General features: G+C 43.2%; 1 protein-coding gene across 1 annotated transcript in view; it reads right to left on the minus strand.

The window, feature by feature from the left end:
* The window catches only part of MPHOSPH8 (M-phase phosphoprotein 8), a 33343-nt gene that overhangs the window by 9607 nt on the left and 13274 nt on the right, over positions 1–10462 (minus strand). Inside the window, exons 4-9 of the mRNA XM_018554716.1 lie at positions 9680–9776; positions 8172–8426; positions 6147–6269; positions 5978–6066; positions 5170–5310; positions 1738–1824 (exon numbers count right to left, since the gene is read on the minus strand). Coding sequence (XP_018410218.1) covers positions 1738–1824; positions 5170–5310; positions 5978–6066; positions 6147–6269; positions 8172–8426; positions 9680–9776 — 792 coding nt within the window. The remainder of the gene's footprint in view (positions 1–1737; positions 1825–5169; positions 5311–5977; positions 6067–6146; positions 6270–8171; positions 8427–9679; positions 9777–10462) is intronic.

Raw genomic sequence — 10462 nt, forward strand, 5'->3', positions numbered from 1 at the left:
CACTTCCTATTGTGAGTTTCGTTTAAATTGGAAGATTAAAGCCCACCTCCAGGACAAATGGTAACCTTCCTCCCACCCTGCTCAACTGACCGCTGCAGTGGAAAAAAACAAACAAAAAAAAACAAAAACCACTGCAGTCTCAAGTCTTCTCTCTTCCTACAGTCTCTGTCTTCAGGTATCCACGTCACTGCCTGCATGGTCCCCTGCACCTGGAAATTGTGCCGGCCATGGAGCTGGGGTGGGTGAGAGGTAGGGATGGGGGTCATATTTTAGCAGGAGTGGGATACTGTCCTCTGTATCCCAAACAAAACAAACACTCTAAAACAAATAAAAGTAAGGGGACAGAAGGCAAAAACAGTAATTGAAAATATTCAACTTTATAACGGATATATAACTGGCATATTGAACACGTTGCTGCCTTGTCACCTTGTTGTAAAGCAAAGAAGAGAATTGGTTTGCACAGATACCGGTTTTTCGGTATCAAGTAAGAGTACCGATATTTATATTTCGGTACTCACCGATACCGTTACTTCCGGTAGCATAAAGCCGGCTTCCCGGGCAATCAGGAAGCCAGGTGGCATGCCATGACCCACCGCCCGGCTTCTTGATTGCCCGGGAAGCCAACTCCATTCTATTTTGCTGGCTCGATGATGATTGGCCGGGAAGCCGGCTTCCCAGCCAATCAGATCTGATAATATGGTGACACGACCCCCACCCTGCAGACACCTCATTCCCCTCACATAGATCCTTAGCAGCCGTCATTACCTTACCTGTCCCTCGGCCAGCTGGGCAGACACCCCTCTCCAAGCTCTCCCGGATCTGCCCACGTCTTCTCTGTGTACAGCGCCCGCTTGATCAGCCCTCAGCCTGCTACTGCGCAGACTGCCCAGCGCTCTCATTCAGAAATCCTGTGCATGCGAAGTAGCAGGCTGAGGGCCGATCATGTGGGCGTTGTGCACATGGGAGACGTCGGCAGATCTGGGAGAGTGGTGTCTGCCCAGAAGGCCGAGGGACTGGTACAGTAATGACTGCTGCTAAGGATCTATGTGAGGGGAATGATTTGTCTGCAGGGTGGGGGCGTGTCACCATATTATCAGATTTGTTTGGATGGCTCGATACTGATTGACTGGGAAGCTGACTTCTTGGCCAATCAGCATCGAGCCATCCAAACAGCATGGAGCCAGCTTACCGGCTCCATGGTCCCTCGCGGCACTGCCGGTCAGAGGAATTCTCCCTCTGACCAGAAGTTCCAGTATCGGAGCATTTGGGCGAGTACAAGTACTCGCCCAAATACTTGATATCGGCACTGATACCGTTACTAATATCGGTATATTCCTAGTTTGCATCATCTTACAGATGGACAGAACATGGCTTACTTCACAAGACAAGGTTAAGAGCAATGAATTATGGAACTTGCTATATAATCATTATGCTGCTTTATTCTGTAACGAATAGATGTGCTAGCAAAAATAAAGACGAATTGTAATCCATATATAACAAATTTCATGATGGGAATACGAGTATGAAATGAGTCCAGGCAGACACTGAACATATAATGGATGCGAGTACTTTTTTTTTTTACCATCATGAAGACAATATACACAAGGAAAAGGTTGCTTCATACACAGCTAGAGCCAGGGAGACAACGATTATGCAACCTATTGAGGGATGGATTTCACATCTTGGATCTTCCCAAGACAGATGAGGAATTTTTATGTATCCAAAACATACATTTACCTTCATCAGGGCTGTTTCCCCAGTTGCTTGTTGTAAATTCACAAAAGCTCCAGCTTCCAGCAGGATGGAGACAGTTGTCAGATAATTCTACGAAGAGAAGAACGTCGTTACAATAAAACTCAATATTCTTACACACAATTCATGCTTTTATTTGCTTCAAAATTGTCACAATACAATCTATGGGAATGCAAAAGCAGCTTAAACAAGTCAAATGCACCTGCATGCATTTGTGAGACTCTTAGGATCATTCATGTCCTAAATGCACAATAAATTTGCCCATCAAAGCTGATCGCCCGAGGTTCTTGCTCTATCCTGTTTCATGTAATGTGTATAATACACACTATGCGGTAACCAGAGAAATAGGATTTGTGCAAACATCTTTTTTTGGGGTCCATTGAGGGACACAGGAAGGCTTTAAAGGAGAAGTGAAGCCAACCTTTTTGACTATATTTCTCTTTTGCGTCACAGAAGCACATCTTCTAACAGGGTAGAGCAGCGCTCAAGAAGGATCCCTACAATATTGCTCCTCGCTGGCCAATGGACAACTGACTCTGCCAGCCATGCCTCCCCCCCCCCCCCCCTCAGCCTGCAGCTCTATCCAGCATCGAGTCCTAATACCAGCATGCCTCAGTTTTGTAGCAAAGCAGTACCAAAAGCATGATCATAAAACACAGGGGTGGGACCCGTGCCCCTCAATGAACATTTTCTTACAGCGAGCACAAAAATCCTATTTTTTGTCTCGTCTATTTAGGGACACAAAATTTTAAAGTGATACGAGTATTAAAGTCAAAAGGATTTTAAGGCAGGGATTGACAAGTTTTCTGTGAATCTAGGAGCCAAATTGCAATAGCCAATAGCAGGCTGGCGATTGCACCCACCCACTCTCTGCTGTCAAATCAGCAGAGGAGGAACTTAAAGGCGGCACAAAGTGGTCTGATCCCTGCTGCCGATATAGACGGGGAGGGCAGCAGTGATCGAAGGGAACACAGACTGCTGCAGCAGGAGCCCAGTTGGGAGGACAACAGGAGAGCAGAGCTGATTGTGGCAGCAGAATAGGCGGAGACAGTGAACGGGCTGACAAAAGCCCAGGCGCCAGGATGCAATTTTTAGTCACCATGGCGACCTGGGATTTGTCAACCCCTATTTTAAGCCATTTTAAATGCCGATGAAATGACTTACAAATGAATGCTGCTCCTTGATGTTTAAAAGTTTTAGGGCCTGTTCACAAACGTCCGTTTTGTGTGCTGACCGGATCCGTACGCTGCTGCACTCAAAATGCATCCCAATGTATCCCTGTGTGTTTTATGGGCTACAGTTCTCACGTGCGCAGTCCGTTCAGCTTACGATAGAAAAAATACTGCATGTCACATTTTGTCAGGTCACGCACAAACGCACACAAAACGCAACGAGAACGGAAACGCAACGCAGCTAAGAAAAAAAAAAATTTGTATTCTTGCTCCACTTATTATGATGTTATCAACGATAGACAGACAGGTTGGGGTAGAGGTAACAATATGAACTGTAAACATTTGGAACATGCCCATTACCTTGCCATGGACATACGAGTAAAAGGAAAAAAATGTATCCGGTTGACCTCGCAAATCCTCATACAAACTGCAGAACTGACCCTTGGAGTCCCGAAACCTCAAGATTGGGTGTACCCAATAACGACGTCTCCTGCAGGCTCGTTCTCTGCAGATTGCTGTAGCCAGCACCATCAACATGCCTGCAAATATGTGATACATGTCTGATCGCCAGCTTTACATACACAAAGGGAAGTAGATGTTCCGAGAGGGCGGAAGTGACCTCAGAGGCTAAATCTGCATACTGACAGCCCCTTGGCTAAAAAAAAAAAAATTAAAAAAAATTAACTGTCAGCATCCAGACTGAAAACGCAGCTCCGCGTCTGCTGATCAGGACCTGATCTCATGTGAACAGGCCCTTAGTTTCCTGCAAAACCAGCTGGTTCTCGGAGCACTAATCCTGACTTGGGAGTGACTCCTTTCTCAAGCAGAGTGCAATGCAGTCACCCTTGTGTGTGCTAGTAAGCTGTGTGTCTCCACAAACACAAAGAGACAGCAAATCAAGCTACTTCCCACCCCCCTGGACCGCTCTCCTCCAAGCTAGTAGATGAACAGTAGCTGGAGTCTGCACTGTCCTTTGTGATCTTGTACTGCACAGGAAGATCAGGGAAGCTGAGCTAAGAGATTTGGAAGTAGCTGTTCTGAAACATGATGATTGTAAGTGCTTGGCCAAAAATTGCAATCATTGCTTTGCTGGGCAATGTATGTATTTGTTTGATCTGATTTAATTCTTGAAAGGGTGCAACCCAATACTAGAGACTAGAATCATGGATGATGGTATGTGTAAACCGCCTACAAATGGTGAAAAGAGAAGATGGTGCACCCTTTGATGGAACCTTTCGGAATGACAAAAAGAATCAGTATTTCTGAAGGAAGCAGCGGCAGAGAATTAGAATCTCACAGCCTGAATGACATACGCTGAAAGCAATGGAGGAAATGTTTCGGATGTGTTCAAAGGGTGCTTTTTTTTTTTAGAGTGCAGAGAGAACCAGGTTTAGATGGCAGAGTCACAGAGGAATGAACAGGGGGAGCCACATGGGAGGTACACACAATAAAAAGGAATGAGCCAATGGTCTTTAAAACAATATAGCAAGAACAGGGACCTGACCCTCAGGTTTTGAGAGAGCCGTATGCTTCTTCTGAGGGAAAGTATTCTTCACAATCCTCCCCCAAGAGGCAGCAGTTTACCACAGGGGTCTATTAGTCCTCACACGGATGTGCAGTGGTCGTCAACAGGACATGCAATCCAGTCTTCTCCCTCTATATGGGCATAGCCGCCAAAGGATGACTTCAGGGTTAGGGCTCCCTAAGCACCAGTAAAGCACCCTGCAGCTAACTGCCGGAACTGCACTATATGTCAAGGAGGGGGCTGAACACAGGGTACAGTTTGAAACAAATTGCAGGCCAGCCCTGTGTCTTCCTTCCAGTGGGGTTTAAAGTAGGGTATATCAACGCTCTGCCAAGGAGATAACCGATCTGGATAGCGGCAGATGGCACTGTAATGGCTAAGAGCAGCTTAGGGAAAAGTTGCTTGAAGAATATTGCAGAAAGAAAAAAAAAAAGGGATGAGGAAAGAGCTCATCTCAGAGCAAAGCAAGGACAGTATCCATCACCTAATGACACTAGCAATAGAAATGAGGCAGATTGGGAGAGGCCATGAAGGACTGTGCTGCAGCTTGGATTCATTTGATTCAAACAATTGAATGTAGCTGCATAACTCAGGGGTCTAAAAATTAATTCCCTGTGTCCTGTGATGTATGATCAAGAAAAATACATTCAGATAAAAGAAACCCTCCCAAATAAGCAGCATCATCATCAACCACAACATACAAGATCTGTTCCTTCCCACCTTTTCAGCAGCATGAATCAGCGCCGTAGTCCCGTTTTTTTGTCTAGCATTGATCTTGGCTCCCTTCCTGATCAGAAGGCGGAGAATGTCATCCTGTCCTGCAGCTGCAGCCATCATCACCAGAGTCATCCCACTAGAGTCCTGCGACAGATGGGAAAACAAGGATTTTTAAAAAAAGGAGAGTTACAGTTTAAAAGGAGAATCGTTTGTAAAAAGGGTCTGGTAAGTCAAGCTTACATTGACCACCATATGAATATTCTTCCACGCTTTATGTAATAAAACATTCAAAATATAAAGCAAGGCCTTTCCTGACATTTACCTATGGTTGGCAATGCCATGTTCACCAAATTCTCTTAAGGGTACATGTCTTCCCCCCTCCCCCTTAATGCGATTGCTCTGATCTACTTGAACACAACAAACAAGGTTTTTTCAACATTTGTCAGTAAACTTTGTGAATGAAAGGGAAGCATGGTCATTCAAAATGGAAGTACACCCTACGGTGTTTTAAATCTTAATCTGCCCCTCCACAGATCAGCAGAAGTGGAGGAGCATTTCCCACAACACCCATCATTATTTAAAGCTTGTTCACACTATATCCATGGCATTCCGGCATGGTTAGTGGACGGAACGCACTGGATCACATAGAGCAAGCCTCCCTCATTCTGGGGCAGGAGGGGGCGCGGTGGTGCCATTAATGTCAATGCCACCAACCATGCCGGAACGCACTGGATATAGTGGGAACAAGCCCTTATAAGCAGGGTAGCAATGCCAGCACTTCATCCTAGTACACCAAACAGTAGAGTATTACCTCTTGGTCCAGGTTGTACTCTTCTTTGGAATTAAGTGCATATTTCACAGTTAAGTAGTCCCCATTTTTGACGGCCTCTTTCAATGCACCTGATTAAAAAGACAAGAGAATGTTTCATTTTATACAATTCACGTCCACTGTAAAATGGCATAAAAGCAAATTTACTTACTATTAGAGATGGGATCCTTCGGCATAATTTCATCAGATCCATCAAGATGCCTCTGAAAGTCCTCCAAAGTCATCCACTCCAGCTGGAGATCCACAGCCATTCCACCTACTTGTGCCTTGCCTTCTAGAGAGGTTGCAATAAATACAACAGGAATTCAGTTTATCCAATTTTAAAGCTTAACTATAATCAGGTGAAAAAGACACCCCGACATCATTCACCATTCTGCTAAATGAAAGCGGTTCAAGTATCAGAACCTGACTTGGTGGCAACCTTTTGCAGCCAAGTACAGCAGCTTTTTGCAGCTGTACAGCAGAGCTCAGTCTGGGAGGGGAAGCACAAGGAGCCTAACAGTTTATGTGCTGACAAGGAAAATACCGATAGGAGAAGAGGCACAGGCTGGGGTACAGACAAGACCTGCAGTTGTTGCTGAACAACAACATAGAAAAGTAGGCTCCCTGCCAGTCAGGGCTATCACTTGTACAGTCAGCTGTTTTCCTCTGTTCAGCCTTAATGCACAGTGGTCAACATGAAAATCTCCCACATGGCATTTAGGGATGGTTTTTGAAAAAGTGAATGATATCCATTCACACACAGCCAACATACCCAATGAATAACCTAATATACCAAATATTGAAGGTTTTCTAGGATCTATGGGGTTCAAGTTCACCATGCATGAGACATTATCATAAATCAACATGAGGCCTCGTGCACACCAGATGCAGTGCATTCTGGCAAGATTCTGGCCACAACGCAGTGCCTCGCATTGCGGCCGGCTCACTTTTCTGTGTGGCAGGAGGGGGCCTGGCGGTCCATTGAAGTGAATGGCACTGTAGCCACGCCCTCTGGCCGCAATGCGATCGGCTGTACAGGATTGCAAGGCACATAATGCCTGCGGTCCAGTCTGGAGCGAACAAAATGCGGCAGCGAGATGTTAAGAATTTAGTTGCAAATGAAATTTTTTAGTGTGCATCAAGCAACCGACATTGTTTTAGTGTGCATTAAGCCACTGGCAAAAACAAAGAAAAAAAAAAAAAAATCGAAGACATGTGTCAATTTGTTTTGCCGGTTGCTTGAGTGCCGGATAATGGGGAGTTTACTGTACTAATATATAATGCTCCATGTAATTAGGTCCCCCTCTGATCACTATTCCCCCCCAGGGCCTCAGCACTGTTTGTCCAAGTTTCTTCCTCGCCCCCAACTAGATTTGTGTTTGGTATGTGTGATGTCTGTATTTTATTTTCCTTTTTCCTGTGTGTTGCTTGTTTTGGGGTCTGTCGCCCACCTCCGGTATTCTTTACTTGTTTAATAAAAAGCTGTTTAATAAAATACCTTTAAAAAATAATAATAAAAAAAAGGATTTAAATCCACCCGCTTCCCTATTGTTTATTAGGGTATACTTGCCTGTTTTGCATATTTTGTACTTTCATATTCAGCCCGGAATATACCATGCATGTTAAGGTGCACATACACTGTGATTTTTGTTCAGAAATCGTAGCGAATGGTCTTTCAAGCGGTAATTGAACAGTTGATGGTACATCACCGATTTTCGTTTTTTAAATTGTGATCGAAATTTTTCGATCAGCCAGGTTGGATAAAAAATTTCTGACCGAACAAAAAACAACTTTCATCAAAAATCTCAGCAAGAATACAGCACATGTGCAGAAGGAAATTATTTCCGTCGTTCGGCAAAAATTGGTTAGTATGGCTAGCTATTTTGGAAATCAACATTTGACTATGCTTGATGAGGTATTCAAGCTATAATTAAATATGGTTTATTTGTAGAAACAAACATTTCTGACCAAAAACTACTAGTGTATGGCCACCTTTAGAGAGAGAGGTTGTGCTCACAGGGCCTGTATGTTTGGAAACTTCCAGAACTGTTGAGTTTAGTATAAACTGAGGCTCTAGCTGTCATAAGCAGCACTATTTTGGCAAAGTAACAGCATGGATGGCAAGTATAATTTTCTCACATTTTCTCTCAGTGTAATCCTATAAAAAAGCAGGAGATCTAACGAAAGCACATACCAGAGTTTTCCTGCTTGCGATACACTGTGTCCATAACCTCTTGATCCCCTTCAGAAGCTCCAAATGTCCATGAATCGGTTTCTTCTTGCGTAGATCTCCTCTCTTTAAATGCTGGTTTCACTTCCTTAGCTTTGTAATCTTCGGAGGATCGAAAGTCAAAAGACTCTTGTTCCTTCCTAATGCTCTCCAAACAATCATCTCGATCTTCAGAAGATATGGTGAAGGCATCATACACATGTTTTTGTTCCTTTAGAGCTAACACAATTTAAAGTATTACAATTTGTAGCACAGATACTGTAACATCATATGGAACAGATTTGCTCAATTACATCAATATAAGAAAAAAGGAATATTTAGATGTGTGACTGCAATATAAACCTGTTGAGGCTCAATGTCAGATGTAAGATGAAGAACCAGTCTATTCTAACACGGATAAGTAGGTATGTGCCAAACTTGACATGTAGGAGGTACAATTATGTGGCTACTACATATACGTGATTGCCATGTTAAACTGCAACTATTTTCCATTTACCCTATTTAAAGTGACATTAAAAGGATGAATTTTTTTTCCCCTCCCCCATGTTAATGTCAGCACTTACCTTAAATGATGTCTCTTAATCCGATCTTCTTTCCCCATGTTTTCATCTGTTCCTCTAGCGGTGCGGCAGCTCTCCGATCCAGCGCCGACTCCTCTCTGCTTACAGGCACTTCTGATCCAACTGTGTCTGCATGCGGGTGCACGCGTCCATAGGTTTACCTTGCGTCTCTGCTCGTCTCCCGGCCGAGAATCCGAACTGCACATGCGCCCGCCCCAAGATCCTTTGCGGGCGCACGAACAGTTCGACTCTCGCCGCGGGAGCGCGCAGCGATAATAAGGGCAGTCTAAACCGCTGTTTAAGCGGGATTTTTTTTAAATTTTTTTTTACTTTTTGTCTTTTGGCAAAAAAACGGGAGGCTTTAGAACCTCTTAAGCTCTAATTTCAGTATGATCGTTTTAGTTGAAGAAAGCATTTATTTTATCACATGCTTAATAAACAGTCTCCGCCTCTAAAATATAAAGGACCAAATATAAAGGCTTTCCCACTAGCTGGATGCAACTCAAATAATGGTAATACACTGGAGGATGCAGGCACACAGGGATGCTTAAATGAGTGCACATACATCATGTTCACCAGCTGCCTGGTGTTAAATCAAAGAAACAGACATCATTAAATCATATGATAGTTGATGGGTGGACATCACCCTTTAACAGAACGTTGCCTACAAGTTCAACCTAACGATAATTTACAACAACAACAACAACAACAACAACAACAGGAATTCATCAGAACAGACTACATTTTTTTTTTTTGTCTGATGTTCCCGATGGACCCGGACCTACTAAAAACCCCTCAGTGATTTACTATGGCTAGTAAAGCTATTCTGCATGGTTGTTGCAAGTCTTTGTTTATGTAGCTCTGTATAAAAATTAAATTTAAAAAAAATAAATAAGGGAAAATGTTACAGACCTTTTACCACTTTTAGCTCCTTCTTTGCTTCTTTCTCAAACTCATGCTTTTTCTTGGGCTTTTCCTTGACTATTTCAGCTTTCTTTGTTTCCTTATTCTAGTAGTAAATCAAAAAAGAGAGTTAGAATTAAAAATTCTAGCAACAAAGCAATGGAATTGTCCATTAGATCAAACAAAGCTCTAAAAACACACGCAAAACAACATTTTGGAACACTTCGGAATCCTGTTTTAATATTCAGAGCACTTCAACTACGAAATACTTTCTTCAGCTCTGTGTACACTTAGGAACATGGTGGAACTCAAGTCAAATCATAATGACGATGGCAGTGCCACAGCCTCTAATAAACCACAATGGCTCACAATTGATATGGCCCAGAAACCGAGACAATTAAGGTGAACAAAGCACCTGGACCGGATGGCTTACACACTACTGCTAAAATGTGGGGCAGGAAAGAACTATTAGCAGACACTGCAGACAAAGATTCTGGCTACTGTACGTGTTTGTTGGCTGGATATCGGCCATAATTGTTGCTTGCTGAAGGTGTAATCCAAATGTGCAGAGAAAAGGCCAGAGGAGGGTAAGAATGACATATTAGAAACAAATATGTTCTTGAGTGTTTTTTTTCTATGTATACATTTTCATATACGTTTGAAGATTCATCTAATGTAAACAATGTTATCAATGAGTGTTAAACAATAAGTCTCACCATAGTTTTCACAGCTCAGTCACCTAACTCCCACAGTGTATGTTGGTTTTTATCCCTATTGTCTATGCAGGTTTTC

Source organism: Nanorana parkeri, unplaced genomic scaffold (genome assembly GCF_000935625.1).
Source record: "Nanorana parkeri isolate BGI_ZX_2015 unplaced genomic scaffold, ASM93562v1 scaffold169, whole genome shotgun sequence".
In the NCBI taxonomy this organism is placed as follows: Eukaryota; Metazoa; Chordata; class Amphibia; order Anura; family Dicroglossidae; genus Nanorana; species Nanorana parkeri.